Source organism: Plecotus auritus (genome assembly GCF_963455305.1).
Source record: "Plecotus auritus genome assembly, chromosome: 7".
NCBI lineage: Eukaryota > Metazoa > Chordata > Mammalia > Chiroptera > Vespertilionidae > Plecotus > Plecotus auritus.
Genome location: NC_137774.1, coordinates 139288593 through 139307440, shown reverse-complemented (window position 1 = coordinate 139307440; position 18848 = coordinate 139288593). Strand labels below are relative to the sequence as shown.

Below are 18848 nucleotides of genomic sequence, written 5' to 3'. Positions count from 1 at the left end.
AAAAAATTTCTTGTCAAATTAGCAGAAATATTTGTAGTTCTTTTTGTTTCTCTTGATAACTATTTTGAAAATTTCAGCACTGTCTTTTTAAAAAATATGTTTTTATAGATTTTTTAGAGAGAGGAAGGGAGAGGAAGAGAGAGATAGAAACATCAATGAGAGAGAGAAACATCCATCAACCACCTCCTACACGCCCCCCACTGGGGGTTGAGCCTGTGATCTGGGCATGTGCCCTGATGAGGAATTGAACTAACAACCTCTTGGTACATGAGAGAATGCTCAACCAACTGAGCCACACTGGCTGGGCTCAGCACAATCTTTTATATTATTTAGTCTCTAATTCAACTGGGAAATTGCATATAATGTTTAAACTTCCCGGGAGGATGCAGACTGAGTTAAACCTCACGGCCTCTGTGTAGGTCTTATGTTGATTTATGCAAATACTAGATCCAGAATAGAGGACAGAATATCAAATCTGAAAAAAACAAAACAAGGATATTTATAGAAGTTAATTCATTCACCTGAAGTGTTAAGTTTATAGGCCTTTGGAGAAAAGTATTTGAAACATAGATGCTAGACCCATAATTACCTTGGACAAATGGCAAAAGAAATGTGGGCATTTTTTTTTTTTTTGTCTGATAAAAGCCCAAAAATGTAGCAGTTAGTCTGAAGACAACATTTCAGAGTGGAATAAACAACCAGCTGTAAAAAATCCAATTTGCAAATATACATTGAAGCTTAAGAGTAAGTCACCACACTTTCTCTTGATCTGATTTATGAGCAAGAGAAGGGTTCACACTGGGAGTGGAATTTATATTTTTGTATTTAGGTGTTTAAGAGCTTTTGTTTGATATATAGACAGGATTTATCACTTAATAGTTCAGGATGTAACCCTCATTGTGGGGCAGTTTAAAATAAGTTCAAACTGTTTCTGCTTCTTTCTCAAGATGGATGGGCTGTCCTCATCATCTCTTTTTATGTATTTGGCCTGTACTTGCTAAAAAACTAGTGGCACCTTTGTCCCCTATAATACTAGGGATATATCTAGTTTCCTCCATCTCTTCTTGACTGTACTGGACTTCAAGTAAGGTTGGGGGATGGGGAGGGAAGTGAGGAGGAGAAGAGTTGGGAATCATGAGAGGTGAGAGGGAGAATAGGAGGGAACATGAGAAGGTGAGGGCCATTTCGGGGGAGGGAGTGAGGAGACAAAGAACAGATTTTTCTAAGGATTAGGTGTCCCAGGCAGCTCTTAAGGGTTTCTTCCTGCCTCTGCACTTGCCATTTGCTGGCCCTAGTAGTTCCTTGGATATTTTACTTTCCTGTTTGGCCCGTAGGAAGCTGGTGAAGGTGCTTCCTTTATGAGTGTCCCTATTATAGTGGGGCATGTGCCCCACTCACTAGTCCTGTGCCTGGAGAAGGGCTGAGGACGGGTTAAAAGTCTAAATAGTGAAGAGGGCAGGATATCTTCAGGGGTAGCACCTTACTGCTGAGAGATGAGCGAAGTTCCCAGCCTTTTTGTGGGTGGGGCAGGACTCAAAGTAGATTGCTGGGCTGTTTGGGAAGTTCACCCCTCTGCATTGATTCTAAGTGGCAATGCAAGTGAGGGTATGGCTAGGATTTTAGGCCTGAAAGACAAAGAGAAATCTAGTTGACCATTGATCAGTGTTTCATTTTTATCACATTAAATAAACATAATTAAAAATAAATCAAAGGTCAGAGTAAAGAACAAAAATAGAATTTTAAAAATTTAGTGTTCTGCTTATCAGTAGACAGCAGAACAGTCTTATCCATTAATTTTTGAGCACCTGCTTTGTGTCAGGCATCACATACCGGGTGTCTTAATGGCAACCTGTCCTCCTTGAGCTTGAAGACAGAGCCAGGTTCTAAAAACTTTGGTAGCATGCTACCTTTGACCCACTTCAACCAGCACAGCTATTGACTCTTGGGTTCCAGGTATTTGACATCTATATATAGTCATAAGTAGGCTTGTTGATAATTACTCTTGGAAGGTCTCTCTAGTCAAGGTCTTCAGGTTCACAAAATAATTAACCTCCTGAAGTCATCTAAAGTGTGTACCTCACCAAATCATGTTTCCCTTCTTTTCTTCTCCTTTAAGAAATATAAACAAAACTTATGGAAAGGAGAAAGAAAAAGATGCAAACTGAGAAAATGAAAGTGGAGTGATGCATTTTTCTTCTAAGCTTATCTAGATTTCTTACTTTAAACTTGGTTATCACCAGGCTTGACAGTGTTCCTGGTTTTTTTTATTTTTTTTATTTGTCTTTGCTGAGTGTATCCCCTTCCTTTCTCCCTTCTTTCCTCCCTCCGTCCCTTCCTTCCTATTTCCATCGACTCTAGAGAGGAAGGGAGAGGGAGAGAGATAGAAACATTGATGAGAGAGAATCATTGATTGGCTGCCCCCTGCACAACCCCCACTGGGGATTGATCCTGTAACCGGGCATGTAGCCTTGACCAGTATCGAACCTAGGACACTTCAGTCTGCATGCTCGTGCTCTATCCACTGAGCCAAACCTGCTAGGGTTCCCCTTTATTTCAAGGGCCTGTCATTACCACAGGCATTTTCAGGCAAGCTAGTTACCTGAAACTGGCCCGCCGTTTTGAACATTGACCTTTAAAGGACTCTGTATCTTTGATTATTCTATTTCAGAATATCCTTCAAATTTGGTACACAGTCAGCACTCAGATGTAATATGTCACAATCTAATCAAACTAAGCAGTCAGACTGGTGGTACACCCCTTTACATGTGACACACCCCTTTCAAGAAAGCAAAAAATCCAGATACCAGTGCCTTAGAAATAAAATGTGAAATGAGCTGGTGTATACCATAGACAAAATCTGTACATTTTGCACTTTGATTTGAAATTAAAGGATGTTCAATATGTCTGTTTGTTATGAATTAAAAGCCCTCTGAAGTACATAACTCTATTTCCATTTTCTTTTGAGGATTTGCTAGAATATTTGGATACCCAATTGGCATCATTGGGAATAATGGAGTTCTCTTTTCTGAATCTGCAAAAAAGGCAAGTACTGTTACACATGTTTCAAGATTTTCTATTTTATTTATTTTAATTTAAATTCTTTATTGTTGAGAGTATTACATATGTCTCCTTTTTCCCCCTGTTGACCTCTCCCAGCCTGCTCCCGCCCACCCCCCAGCATAGGCCCTCACCCCCCTACTGTCTGTGTCTTTTGATTATGCTTATATGCATACATACAAGTCCTTTGGTTGATCTCTTACCACCCCCCCTTCTGAGGCTCAACGATCTGTTTGATTCTTCTATGTCTCTGAATCTATTCTGGTTAATCAGTTTATGTTATTCATTATATCCCACAAATGAATGAGATCATGTGATATTTATCTTTCTCCGCCTGGCTTATTTCGCTTAGCATGCTCTCCAGTTCCATCCGTGCTGTTGCAAATGGTAAGAGTTCCTTCTTTTTTAAAGCAGCATAGTATTCCATTGTGTAGATGTACCACAGTTTTCTAATCCACTCATCTGCTGATGGGCAATTAGGCTGTTTCCAAATCTTAGCTATTGTAAATTGGGCTGCTATGAACATAGGGGTGTATATATTCTTTCTGATTGGTGTTTCTGATTTCTTGGGATATATTCCTAGAAGTGGGATTACTGGGTCAAATGGGAGTTCTATGTTTAATTTTTTGAGGAAACTCCATACTGTTCTCCACAGTGGCTGCACCAATCTGCATTCCCACCAGCAGTGCATGAAGGTTCTTTTTTCTCCACATCCTCGCCAGCACTTGTCGTTTGTTGATTTGTTGATGATAGTCATTCTGACAGGTGTGAGATGGTATCTCATTGTTTTGATTTGCATCGCTTGTATGATTAGTGACTTTGAACATTTTTTCATATATCTCTTGGCCTTCTGTATGTCCACTTTTGAAAAGTGTCCAGGTCCTTTGGCCATTTTTTGATTTGATTGTTTATCTTCTTTTTGTTAAGTTGTATGAGTTCACTATAAATTTTGGAGATTAAACTCTTACCAAATGTAATACTGGCAAATATGTTCTCCAATGCAGTGGGCTTTCTTGTTGTTTTGTTGATGGTTTTTTTTTTTGCTGTGCAGAAGCTTTTCATTTTGATGTAGTCCCATTTGTTTATTTTCTCCTTAGTTTCCATTGCCCTAGGAGCTATGTATCGGTAAAGATATTGCTACAACATATGTCTGATATTTTGCTGCCTATGGCTTCTTCTAAGATTTTGATGGTTTCCCATCTTACATTTAAGTCCTTTATCCATTTTGAGTTTATTTTTGTGTATGGTGTAAGTTGGTGGTCTAGTTTCATTTTTTTGCATCTATCTGTCCAATTGTCCCAGCACCATTTATGAAGAGACTGTCTTGACTCTATTGTATGCTCTTGCCTCTTTGAAGATTTTCTGTTTTAAACATAATGAACATTCAAGATCAAGCAATGCATGAAAATTTATTAAATAAAAGCTGTAAAATATTTAACCAGAAACTGCGTGTGCATATGAGCATGCATGTGTATGTGTGTGTTAGGGTTTGAACCAGTTTTTTGGAGGTTTACATGAACATGATGAACTATCTTGGGCACTGTTAAAAGTTAAAAAAAAATTTTAGTTAAGTTCTTATAAGAAACTTGAATTACAGCTGCTATGGATGACGTGTACATATTCTAAGAATGTGGGAATACTTGTCTAGAAAGTATTTCACTTTCTGGTGCTTAAATGCATGTGAGGAATTCAAAGCTACTTTCCAGGTGGTTCTGAGACATGATCTGTTTATTCTGTTCTATCCCTTCATCAGTTTAACTTGATACTGTTTTCACTCTTTGGAGATGGGAAGGTAGCGGGTCTTGTTACTGAAGCTCTGGTTTTAAAGGAACTCATGAATGTCTTTGGGCTTAGTATTTAATTTCATAAATCATTATCTCAGATTTATCTAAACTTGAGTAAATGTAATTAATATACTTATTTGATAAAATGTTTTCTTAAGAAAAAAATGTCTGGCCTTGCTTTCTTTGAATGCTAGAGGAAATAGCAAGGTGATTGGTCTCATATTGATGCAGGTAACAGGCAGTTATGCTCTTTCAGATCCTAATTGAGGAAGGATTTATCTTTGGTGGAATGTTTTACCGGTCAAGTCAATTTCTATATTCTATTGTTCATTATTGTTCCCCCCACTGTAATTATAAGACAAAAACAGGCAAGTAAAAATAAGGAAAATAAAAACCACCTGCACTCATACCAGAAATAACCTTGAGTAACATTTTATTATGATTCCTTAGTTTTTTCTACCTCCCCCTTTTTTTTAGCAAGAGAAAAATAACCAAATTTAATACATATGTATGTATGGGAACCCCATATATATGAGAGTCAGATCACACATGCAGGAGAGGTGCAGAGATAGAAAGGGGGATCTAGGTATATAAGACATCCTGAGCGAGGGATGCAGTAATGCACCTTGAGGCCTTTAATGGGTCATTGCAGGATGAGAAGAAGAGCAGATGTTTAGTAAATAGAAATTTGCCCTGCCATATAGTTGGGTCAAGGTCCCAGTTCACGTTCTAGGTAGTTACAGGGAGGGACAGGAGCTTCTGTTGAGCTACAATTACCCTTCACTCAGAACAATCCATATGCCTCTACCCCCTTTTTAAACTAAAATTGATGTGGCTACATACAGTAGGTCCTCAAAAACCGTAATTTCATTATAGCATTGATGAGATGCTATGGGAACTGATCTCTTGTTTATATCAATTATCCTATAGTAAAATTGGTCTTGTTATGTGTCATTCCATTTCAAGTTGCAGAACCTATGCCACTGTTAAGTGAGGACTTACTGTATATAGAGGTATTGCTTGTTTTCATTTAATAGTATATGTAGTATTTCCTAAAATATCAAATATTCCAGAACTGATGACTTTTAATGAATATATAAAACATTAATTTCCATAGAGAAAATGTCAGGCTGAGGCCAGCACACTTCTACCTAGTTTTAGTTGGTGGCTTGACACAAATAAACATGGGAGGAGTTACATTTAACCTCAATCTGACATTTTGTTTATAGAAGTAAGCCCCAAAGGTCTCATTCTTGTATTGGAGGTTGAGCAGTTGCTTTGCGATTTTGTACTTGCCAAGGCATTTCCAGCAGAGTTAAAGGGATCTGTGAATGGAGAGAAAATAGAAAGGAAATGGTTTATAAGGTGTCCTTACTTACATAATCTTTAGAAGGTAGTTATATTTTTGAGTCATTAGACAATTTCCTAAATTCAGAGTTAGAAGGTCTCTAACACTCATCTAAAATCCCATTTATTTGGGGTATATTGGTAAGAAAGGTGTATTTTACTATAATCATGGTGCATAAAAACATTTCACATGATCATCAAAACATAAATATCATCATAGATTTCCCCAAAGAATTTTAGTCTATCTTTTTTATTTAAAAAAATTTTAATTTCAGAGAGGAAGGGAAAGGGAGAGGGAGAGGGAGAGAGCGATAGAAATAGAAACATCAATGATGAGAGAGAATCATTGATCGGCTGCCTCCTGCAGTCTCTGTACTAGGGATCCTGCCCACAACTTGTTCATCAAACCATGACCTCTTAGTTCATAGGCTGATGCTCAACCACTGAGCAACACCGGCCAGGCTATTCTATCTTTTTAAAATTAGGCTCAGAAATTCTCATTGACAAGCAATGCTTTTTTTTTTTCTGTTAGTTTTCACTTGCTGTTTGGAATGTTAGTGATTGACTTCATCCCTGACACAGCAGTTGTCCTATAGCGTGTGCCTATGATCACACAGGTGACTAGAAAACAAGTGCAGTATAAACCACAGTCACATGTCCCATTGATAATGGGTCTGCACTGTAGTATTATTGTTACTGTTACCATAAGGTCAGACGAGCCAGGCAGAGGGTATTCTTTCTTTTCTCTGATCCAAGTGTGGCATTTGTAGATGCATGGTGATTATAGATTTGTTAACCCTCCTTTGCAAAGATTTTCATCTTATTTGCTTCTAGGGGGCTCACTTCATCCAGTTATGCTGCCAAAGGAAAATCCCTCTGCTGTTCCTGCAAAACATTACTGGTAAGAAAATAGTGTATTCGGTTTGGTTGCACTTAATCTAGAGCTGCACTGTCCAGTATAGCTTAAGAAGTGACCACCACAATAAGTCTAGTAACCATCTTCACCGTACATAGCTATTGCAATATTTTGACTGTATTTCCTGTGCTGTACATTATATCGCCGGGATTTGAATTTTTATTCCAAAGAATGGTTTGATCAATGTGAACTCTCTGGATTTCATGTTCCCTAGATGATCTTAACGTGGTGTACGAAATGATTTTTAATGTCTCTTATGGCTCTAGAGTTCTTTTCCTAGAATTCCATGATTCTCCCATATATACTTTTTTGTATCTGACATATAGGAGACATTCAGAAATGTAGGTTAGCTGAAAACTTCTTATTTCCCCCAGTCTTCTAAGTCATCTATGGTTATCTCAGGTTTAAAGGGAGGAGAGCCTCTTATTTGGGATCAGGCAAACCTTCATGAGAAGAAGAAGTTTGGCTCTTGACAGGAGGGCTTTAAATATTACTGGTGCTAAAGCATCTTCATGTTAACTTTAAGATACTTGGCTAGATGAGTTTTTAGAGGAGTCACATCTAAATGGAAGCCTGAGGGCCCTGTGTGGCAAACCTCATAAAATGGGCAGAGATAAAGTAGCTTCACCAGGGCAGGGCCTTGTTTCTACAGTGATTCATGACTCACAGAGAGCAGAGGTTGAGTTTGGTTTTGCAACATTGCATTTGAGGGACCTGTGTGGCATCCATTTGGAGACATATAGTAGACAGTTGACAAATCTTGAGCACAGAAGGGATATGTTAGTTGGAAGTGAAAATGTAGGTAGCATCAGAATATGGCGATGGTATTTAAAGCTATGGGAATAGATAAGACTACCCTGAATAGAAAAGAGGACTCATGGACAATCTGTGAGTAACTTTGATTTCTTCTACAGAGGTGAGAGTAAAGGGAGAATTGGAGTATGATTATGTTGTTTTTTTTGGATGGGACAAAGAATGGAGAAAGCCAAGTGAGATGGCTTCTATCTTTTTTTTTTTTTTTTAAGACAAAATCATCTACAGGAACTAGAGGGGCAGTTGGGTGTGGGGGTGGTGAGAGCTTAAAGAGGGGTAGATAATGAGGTAGATATTGTGGGAACATTACAGGAGTCAAGATAAGGTAGATAAAGGAGTTTTGAGCTGTTCTGAGGGCCCAGCTCAGAGGGGTTGCTGGAGGAAGCAGCTGGTGCCTGGTGAGACTAGGGATGTCCTGTCACTACCTTTTCCATAGCAAGGACAGGTGCTCCACAAAACTGGTTGAACTGAATTAGATGATTTGATGCTGGAGATTTGCAAAGCAAGAACAGTGACAATCAAGTCGGCTGTGAGTCTGCAGGTGGGGAGAGGGACACGTGAAGCCTGACTTGGTGTTTATTAGGTGAAGAGAAAGTAGCCCAAAGCCTGCAGGCCCAGGGCAGCTGCAGACCAGGTTCAACAGTGATGGGAGCTTGAAGAAGTAGAAGGAGCCCATAATTATAATGAAAAATTCTCTTCCCTTGCTGTTGAGTCACTGACAGGTACACTTAGCATCTCTGTGAAACATTAATGTTTGTTTCATCAAAGTTTAAGCAGCACTGCAGAAGGAACACTCTATTTTTAAACCAGGTCAGTGGACACCACAGCCCTCACAGTTCGCCTTGCCACAGTACCTTTTCCTTAGTTTGCCATTTCACATTCTCTCATCACCAGGCTACTGTTCTGAGATAATTTCTTAAAAGATAAATTGCATCCTTACCTTGTTTGAAGATTTCTGTGTACATCCAGATGAACCATTTTAAGAAAATTTAAAAAGTGATTAGGGAACATTTTATTTTAGCTTTTAAAGCAAACTTCTTTGGGAGCACATTTCACATGTAAGTATTTTGTTAGGATGAGGCCTATAGTAAAATACAATTTGACAAGATGTCCTTCCAATGCTTTGGTGAGATTAACTTCTGTGCATTAATCCCGTCACCCAGAGGCGTTCTTTCTGTTCTTTCTCTCAGGATTTATGGTTGGTAAAGACTATGAAGCTGAAGGAATAGCCAAGGACGGCGCCAAGATGGTGACTGCCGTAGCCTGTGCCAAAGTGCCTAAGATAACTGTCATCATTGGGGGATCCTACGGGGCTGGAAACTATGGGATGTGTGGCAGAGCATACAGGTAGGTGATTGTCATGATTTTCTCTGAAAGACTCATACTTCATGTATAATTATAAATGATCGGGTATGTTTGAAATATAGAATGGCATTCAGAAATCTCAAGTAATTAATACCATAATTTGTATCATCTGGAGGGAAAAAATGAAACTTAATGCTAAAGGTACTTTTGGGAAGAAATCCACAATGGGAATCAGGAAATATTTTGAAATGGCTGGTAATAAAAATTCGCATGTTGTAACTAGTGTGATGTAGCCAAAGTCTTGCTTTGAAAAAGGTGTGTAGACATAAATATATATCATGGAAAAGAAGTAAGGCTGAAAAATCAATGAGCCAAGTAGCTAGCTCAAAAAGTTCAAAAAAGAACAGCATTTTGAACACAAGAAAAATAGAAGACAGGACATAATAAAGAACAAACATAAGACAGAAGAATCAGGAAAGCCCAAGTTGCTTTGTTTGAAAGGTTAACAAACTTGCTAATTCCCTGGTAAAACTTAAAGATAAAGTAAGACAGCACAAGTAACCCATATCTAGACTGAAAATAAGGACATGACCATGATAATAAGAGGCTATTTTGAAAACTTTTATATCCAATACTAGAGGCCTGGTGCACGAAAATTCGTGTACTGGGGGGGGGGGGGGGGGGCCTCAGCCCGGCCTATGCGCTCTCGCAGTCCGGGACCCCTCAGGGGATGTCCAACTGATGGCTTAATCCCTGATCCTGATTGGGCCTAAGCTGGCAGTCAGACATCCCTCTGGCAACCCGGAAGTCCTCGGGGGATGTCTGACTAACACCTCTGGGGAGCGGGCCTAAGTTGTTAGTTGGACATCCTTAGCGCTGCCACAGAGGTGGGAGAGGCTCCTGCCGTCGCTGCTGTGCTGGTCAGCCATGAGCCGGCTTCTGGCTGAGTGGCGCTCCCCCTGTGGAAGCGCACTGACCACCAGGGGGAAGCTCCTGCATTGAGTGTCTGCCTCCTGGTGGTCAGTGCACGTCATAGCATCCGGTCGTTTTGGTTGTTCCATTTTGGGGGGTCAATTTGCATATTACCCTTTTATTATATAGGGTATTTTCATGAAATGTAAATATATAGTGTATCAAAACAGACATCAGATTCACCTAGAGAACATAAAAATTCCATTTTCAGGCCTCACCTCTGGAGATTAGTGTATGGTGGGTTCCAGGCCTTAGTATTTTTAAAATTCCCAGGTGATTTTAATTCAGCTTGAATGAAGAACCACTAGTTTAAAAGGTACACATGGACCTCTGACAATTTCTGTGTTGTAGAGTCAATTAATTTGATCATTCTTTTCTCCCCTGCATAGCCCAAGATTTCTTTACATTTGGCCAAATGCTCGTGTCTCAGTGATGGGAGGAGAGCAGGCAGCCAACGTGTTGGCGACAATAGCAAAGGACCAGAGAGCGAGGGAAGGGAAACAGGTAAGTAAGTGCCATTTCTCCTGTCTTCTGTCTCTGAGTGTGGCTCTCACCAGGGAACACCCTGCTGCCCAGAGCAGTGCAACCAGAATCCCTCTGTGTTCGGGGGTCAGGGGTCCAATGTGAAGATCCTGGCTGTTTAGAAGACACTGACCTGGAAGTTGTTTGAGGAATTTAGACTTATATTCTCTCTCTTTTTTGCACCATTTCATTTGAGGTACCTTTCTGTGGTCTCGTACAGAGTCTTTCAGAATCCCAGCAAAGCACTCCAGGAAGCTGCCTGCGAGTGCCTGTGGCACAAAGATGTTTGATTCTCACTCATTCGCAGTTAGTGAGCTTTAAATAAATCTGGTTTACGTCTTTGATTTTATGACCTAAAGCAGCAGAATTTTGTTTTTTCTATTTCACTTTTAGCTTGTTGTGAAGGATTCCTTGAGTGGGAGGGCTCAGTCATGTAATGAGAATTGATTAACATTATTATACTGGGAAAGTGTAAGTGAAGTAAAACGGAAAGGGCACTGGAAGCTTGAAAGGCATGTCAGCAAGTGGCTGCTTTTAAAATGAATTCCTTTGTTCATTTCTCTGTTAGAGAGGCTTCTGAAATTATAGCTTTTAGATATTTTGTATAAGCACCAAGCCTTGAAAATGAATTCACGTTCCTGAAATTGCTAGGTGCACTGTTTTCATAATAGGGATAATACGAAGGAGGCCCTGTCTCCAAAGGCTCTTAGTCCTACCATTTAGGAAGCATCTGTCTGGTCAACCATCTAGTTCGTGGAATCCTATCTAATAAAAGAGTAATATGCAAATTGACCATCACTCCAACACACAAGATGGCTGCCCCCATGTGGTCAAAGATGGCTGCCCCCATGTGGACACAAGATGGTCACCACAAGATGGCCAGCAGGGGAGGGCAGTTAGGGGTGACTGGGCCAGCAGAGGAGGGCAGTTAGGGGTGACTGGGCCAGCAGAGGAGGGCAGTTGGGGGAGACCAGGCCAGCATGGGAAGGCAGATGTGGGTGATCAGGCCTGCAGGGGAGGGCAGTTGTGGGGGACCCAGGCCTACTGGGGAGGTCAGTTCGGGGGGACCAGGCCTGCAGGGGAGGGCAGTTGGGGGCAACCAGGCCAGCAGGGGAGGGCAGTTAGGGGCAATCAGGCTGGCAGGGGAGCAGTTAGGTGTTGATCAGGCTGGCAAGGGAGTGGTTAGGGGGTGATCAGGCTGGCAGGCAGAAGCAGTTAGGGCAGGGGTGGGCAAACTTTTTGACTCGAGGGCCACAATGGGTTCTTAAACTGGACTGGAGGGCTGGAACAAAAGCATGGATGGAGTGTTTGTGTGAACTAATATAAATTCAAAGTAAAGGAGCGGAGGGGAGAGCAAGAGAACCCTCCGCTCTTTCGGCTCCGCGGGCCGGATAGAACAGCCGAACGGGCCGGATCCGGCCCGCGGGCCGTAGTTTGCCCATGGCTGAGTTAGGGGTTGGCAGGTGAGCAGTTGGGAGCCAGCAGTCCTGGATTGTGAGAGGGATGTCTGGACTGCCCAGTGGGATCGGGCCTAAATGGGCAGTCAGACATCCCTCGAGGGGTCCCAGATTGGAGAGTGTGCAGGCTGAGCTGAGGGACACACACACACACACCCGTACACACACCCGTGCACGAATTTTGTGCACCAGGCCTCTAGTGGGATAATAAAAAGCCAGAGGGTGGTTCCTGTCTCCCTGACAATATCCCATATCCCCAAGGAACTCTGAAGACCAAAACTAAGGTTTCCGATTCACTTTAGTATTGTCTAGTGTCTAAGCAAAAGGAAAGCTGTGTGTGTGTGTAAGGGTAATAGCGGCGGGGGAAGTATGAAATTCTACCTGGTATTTTGAAGATAAGTCCTAAACTCCAGCCCAGCATGGTGATCTGCTTTAAATAGTTGTCCTTTAATTAATTTGATATACAGATATATTAATTCATCTTTTAATAAATGAAAGTACATGATTTAGTGGTTCTCTCTCGCTGAATTCTGTATGTCCAAATGATATTAAACTATGAAAATATGTAAAAAAATGGTTGGATTTATTTGAAATAAGTCATTTGTTTTTGTGTGAAATTTTTTAAAGTTGAAAATACTTTTCAAGGTTTCAAAATTGACTTGCATAAAGATTTTTACATCTGAATTATCCTTGTTTCTGGCAATACTGATGGGCAAGCCATTAAATTTTTAATTAAGGAAGAATAGCTCTGGGATATCTGGGAAACTATAGAGGTTATTCAAGTTGTGGTTGATACTTTATCCCATTAAGCCTTAAAATGTTTAAAATTTTGGCTATTTTAAAAGAACCCCCCTGCTTCTCTACCTTCTTAAACAAAAGCTGCTAAATGTAATGTAGTCCTTTTAGTATATTGAAGAATTCACATCACCATTGTACTGTGCTGGAATACGGGGTGCCCTTGGTTTTGACCTTACATCACACAGCCCATGTAATGGTGCACTAGTTTGATAGTCATGAGACTGTGTATGTGAAAGCATCACTTACCATCTATATCTCCCTGTGCAGATAGAGGTTGGTTGTGTCATCCATGACATCTCTTGCCCCTTTTTTCTTGAGGCGCTCTGAGTGTTCCACTGCAGTGGACTTATTCCTTGCCCTCTTCTTTCAGTTCTCCAGTGCTGAGGAAGCCGCTTTAAAAGAGCCCATCATTAAGAGGTTTGAAGAGGAAGGAAACCCTTACTATTCCAGTGCAAGGTGGGAGCCTGAGAATTACTAATTCCTTACTGGGTGCATGTTGGCCATCAGGGCAACAGCTTCACAGAGATCTGGGCAGTCAGGATGGTCCAGCCTCTGTGAGAAACAAAAAATAATGTTGGGGACCCAGTTTTGTACTGTTGTCTCCATAATAGGAATGCCTGCTGCTGAAACACAGCCCCTTCTCCCAGGCCAGGCTGTGGCTCCATCACCATCGGTCTGATTCTGCCACCCTTTAACTCTCTTCCTTTATCCCATTTGTCTTTGAGGTGTCTGGGGCCTGGAAGGGCACTGCAGCCAGAGGTGGGCCATGCTGGGGCAAGGATGTTAAGAATTGTAATCCTGCCTGTGTAACTTGCAAGAATTAGTTCTGTTATAGTTATTGCTAAGATCCGTGGATTCCTGTCATCACCTCTCTAGGATTATTTTGTTTTTACCCCATTTTAAGCATGGATTGGCCAAACACTCTTTGGCACTTGTTAACAAGTGTGCTTGTGCATTCAGAAGGTGATTAGTCACAGACAGGGTTCACGTGTCAACACCGAGTAATTACCTCATATACCTATGCAGCTCTTGGCTCTGCTTGTCTCTTATACCACTTAATAAGGTAATAAATTATCCGCCTGTCCCTGCTGGGGACTTGATGGCATGCACTTTCAGATCTCTTTTTTTGGACAACTTTAATGTTTTGCATTCTGAAGAATAAGCTTCATGGGTTCATTTCATCCCTTGGGTAGATGGGAAAAAAGAAAATAACTATTTTTGTCTTTTAAAATTGGGTTATGCTATGATTTATGCCATTTACTGGAGAGGAGGGAGAGAAGTTAGAATCCATTTCAATCATGTGAACGTATCTTTTGTGGCAGGCACTGCTTCTAGTGCTGGGGCCACAAAGACTAAGCATTATATGTTTCCCAGAGCATCATTATAATGCCATTTAGGATTTTTAAAAAATCTGTTTCTCTTCTTGTTAACATCTACTTTAATGACTAATTTTACAGGTATGTTTTGTTGGGGTAGTTCATTGGTTCATTGAATTAAGAACAAAATATTTTATAGTCTTTGATTTGAGAAATAAACATATTCTTTTTATAGTAGCCAGTAGAAGCAAAGAGGAAATATAAAACCATAGAAAAGGTTTAAGAGAAAATATATATTGTAAGCACATCTACATTCTTATAACATTTTGACTGAAATTCATAAGAACAGTTGAAATATTACTTTGAAAAATTGCATATTTTGTGTGATGGCTAAGCCATCTATTGAGAAAGACTCAATCCTTTATTATTTTCATACTTAACATTATTATTATTTTTAATGGATTATATTCAAGGCAGGAGAGCAAATGGCCCAGACAGACTTATCTTTGGAAATAAATAATGAAAGACAGTGAGATTTCTTACTTTGTAAATGCTTAACCCTTCTGTTGGAACACTTGGTGGCATGGAGACAGCAACTTCCTTTCAAAGATGAAAGGATTTTTAGGCCAGTATATAGCACCTTCCTTCAGTTTAATAAATCTCCTCTTCACAGGGAGATTCTGTGGTCTGTCAGGCTTTCACATGGCTCAATCTGTCTTCAGAGAGAGCTGTCATCATTGGCTACTCTAGCCTCCTATGTTTTTCTTAATCCTACATGTTACATATGCAGCATGTCAGTTTTATTCTGCTCAGTTATTATTATGATCAAACTTTTCAGGCATTTGATTAAAGCCTCTTCACAGTCTTTTTAATGACCCTCATGAAGCAGTATCCTCCCTCCCCGGCATCATCATGCTTGTTGTATTACTCTGCTGTCGGCTTCAGAAGGAAGTGTAATCAATTGACCTAGTTACAGATTACACGAGTGGCCTTTTCTTATTGACAGCTCATACTGCAGACTTCCTATTATGAATGTTTTATGAGCAGAGATTTGAATCATGGTCTGTCAATGTAAGTATGGTTTAATAATTGATGCTATATCCAGGTACAGAAGGCAGTTTGTTTAAAGAAAGCAAAAGTGCCACCTGCCAATGACCGTTAAAAAAAGCAATGTTTATCACTCATTTTTCTCTATAAATTTGACATTGTCAGTGAAAAGCAAACTGAAATTTCTACTTAAAAGTTTCTTCTGAAAGCACTTCTATTGTTTTTTCCTGTTGTAGCAAAAAATAAAGAACTACATAGGAAGGTATTATTTTAATAAAATGTATTCTATTCAGTAATTTTCATAGTTTCTTAAGAGATGAGGAAGTTTTGGGGGATAAACCTTTTCTAGTAGAGACTTTGGTTTGAGACTATTACCTGGGTTTATATGATTCTTCATATTAATAACAGGACTACATCACCTTGATTTTTACGTTTGTGTGGGCAGAAGAGGGACAGGAAAGTTTTTCCTGGAATAAGTAAAAATATTTTTAAACTAGGGATTGTTTTGTGATTTCTTGTAGGAAGCTGTTCCTAAGTCCCTAAGTTTGATTTGACATTCTGTGGGAGCCTTGGATAAAAGTCATATCATTTTTCTTGCTCTCTTTTCCTTCTCTCGAACGTGGTTTCAGTTGTGAGATTATAGTACATAGAAGTTGTCAGTAGATCCATATATTATTACCTGAAGAAGAACCTCCTCAGCATTTCTGGGCAGGGCATGTATAAATGGTAGTTTGGTGGTGGATTCCTAATAACTCATATTTTGCTCTTTTATCAGGCTGTGGGATGATGGGATTATTGATCCAGCGGACACCAGACTGGTCCTGGGTCTCAGTCTCAGTGCAGCCCTCAACGCACCAATCCAGAAGACAGACTTTGGCATCTTTAGGATATAACTGGAATATATAGCATCTTCTATTGAACATGTACCAAAAATCAATACATTAATAGCATTAAAGTTTTGGACTTTTTCAAATTTTGACTGTTACAGTAAAATTTTCTCAATATAGTGCATTGTACCTTTTTACCTTAAAAAAATCAATGAAGCCATGGCTGGTTTGGCTCAGTGTATAGAGTGCAGCCCCTGGACTGAAGAGTCCTGGGTTTGATACTGGTCAAGGGCATGTACCTCGGTTGCAGGCTTGATTGGGGCACATGCGGGAGGCAACCAATTGATGTGTTTCTCTCACATCGATGTGTCTCCCTGTCTATCCCTGTCCCTTCCACTTTCTCAAAAAAAAAAAAAAAATCAATGGAAAAATATCCTCAGTTGAGGATTAACAAAACAAAATTATTTAAAAAACACCCATAAAGATACTTATTTCATGAACCTTAATTCCTTGTGAGTTTTCTTAGATTTTTCTGTAGCTCAGCTTTACCACCCTTGAAATGAAGAGAATAACTTACAGTTATCGTTATCCTTTCTAACCCACAAGTAGTATGAAAAGTTCTGTAAACTATAAATTCCAGGTATTATCAAGACTATTAAAGTTGTATTTCCACTGAAATGATGCTTTTTTCATTATGCACAATTATGTAACACACTTAATTTTTAAAAGCATCTATTTTCCCTCTAGCCATGATCCCATTCCTTCCCATCATAGATTTTTTGCTGTCTGCATTCAGGACTCCTTTCCTACCCATTCTCTCCTCACCTACCCTCACTGGCTTCCCCTGCCAACAGCCCTCCCAGGGTCACCGTGGACCTCCACGTTACTGGAACCAGTGGGTTCTTTCCCGACTTTCTTGATTTAATTCTCTGCAGCTTTCAGATCAGTTGAAAACTTGCTCCTAGACACATTCCTTAGCTTCCATGCCGTGATCCTCTGGGTTTTCTACTGACCTCTTTGGCCATTCTGTTCTCTTCAGTTTCCTTTGCAGGCCCTCTTCCTCAGCTGATTCCTGCTCTCTTCACCATTTGTCTTGATATTTCATTAGCAATTCATAAATACATTCTTATTCTAAAAGATACAAGTAACACAAAATATCTCCTCTATCTTTTTAAAAACTGTGGTAAATGTACATAACATTTACTACTTGAACCATTTTTAAGTGTACAGTTCTATGGCATTAAGTGCATTCACAATGTTGTGCAACCATTACCACCATCCATCTCCAGAAGTCTCATCATACTAAACTGCAATTCTGTTTTTAAACACTAATTCCCCATCCTCCCTTCCCCCAGCCTCTGGCACACCTTATTCTTAAATGTATGTGTCTCTCGTGGCTTGATTTAATCGTTCAAGCCATTTCAGCCCTTCTTAGGCTTCATTACAATGATTCCTTGTTGACAGTTCCTAACACGGTTCTCCCCTGACCTACAGACCTGTACCTGACAGATATACTGGATATCTGCACTGATTGTCTTACAGGAACTGCAGATTCAGTCAATTCTATTGACTTTATCTCCTATCATCACTTGAATCCCCCAGTTATTTTTGTCTTTCACTACCACAGGCATCAGAAGTAGTCTTCCTGCATCCAGTCTTACCTGGTCCAATCTCCATCACTCCAGAATTAGGGTGGCCATTCTAAATGCACATCTGGTCATGCTACTCCCTTCCTTAAATCTTTTTTTTAAAAATATATTTTATTGATATTTTACAGAGAGGAAGGGAGAGGGATAGAGAGCTAGAAACATCGATGAGAGAGAAACATCGATCAGCTGCCTCCTGCACACCTCCCACCAGGGATGTGCCCGCAACCAATGTACATGCCCTTGACCGGAATCGAACCCGGGACCCTTGAGTCCGCAGGCCGACGCTCTATCCACTGAGCCAAACCGGTTTCGGCCCTTTCTTAAATCTTAAATCTTTGACTGGTTCTCTGTAGAATTGCTCTCCATGATCATCACCTCTTTAGTCTCATCTCATTGACTCCTCTTTTCACCTTTGGTGCTTCAGCCCTTCTATACTTCTACTTCCTTGAACCTACGAAGTCCTTCCCACCTCAGGGTCTATAAGTTCCCTCTGCCTGAACTGTTCTCTCTCTTCTTAAACACATCTTTTTGTTCTGACTTCTGGGGGCTGGGTTAGTCACCTATAGTGTGCTCTTGTAAAGCACCATCCTCCCTGTCACTTCTATCTTACCTGTTTATCAGAAATATAAACAGTTCTCTTAAATTGCCCTCCTGCTAGAATGTGAGCTCTATGAGTGCAAGGAGCATCCTGTTTAGCCTATATCTCCAATGTGTGGCACTCAAATATTTGTTGAATGAATGAAAAAAAATCCAAATTTTAATTGATATCCTCTGGTCACATCCTTTTTAAATCAAGTGATTATATGATCTAATACTTCCCTAATAAAATTAGTATTTCAGACATTTGTGTGTGGTATTCAATTTAGGCTGCATTTGTGTATCTGGTCAATATAGTTTTTGAGATGTGTGCCAATAGGTGATCTCATTTGAGATAAGTTGCATTTTTAGAAGGATGATGGAGGTCAGCAAGAGCATGTGGAATGCTTTCATTTCAGTCGCAGGGCTGTGTTCTTTCTGGGGCTTCATGGGGAAAATTCA

General features: G+C 40.2%; 1 protein-coding gene across 6 annotated transcripts in view; it reads left to right on the top strand.

Moving 5' to 3' along the window:
* The window catches only part of MCCC2 (methylcrotonyl-CoA carboxylase subunit 2), a 216416-nt gene that overhangs the window by 42860 nt on the left and 154708 nt on the right, over positions 1-18848 (top strand). For 2 of the 6 annotated variants that reach the window (XM_080679780.1, XM_080679782.1), the window contains 6 exons: positions 2966-3042; positions 7023-7089; positions 9108-9264; positions 10584-10698; positions 13342-13427; positions 16110-18651. In XM_080679780.1, the coding sequence (XP_080535906.1) occupies positions 2966-3042; positions 7023-7089; positions 9108-9264; positions 10584-10698; positions 13342-13427; positions 16110-16227 (620 nt within the window). In that variant the 3' untranslated portion in view covers positions 16228-18651. Of the gene's footprint in view, positions 1-2965; positions 3043-7022; positions 7090-9107; positions 9265-10583; positions 10699-13341; positions 13428-16109; positions 18652-18848 lie in introns of those variants that run through there. The other 4 variants (XM_080679783.1, XM_080679784.1, XR_013961185.1 and 1 more) reach the window with 3 other exon arrangements.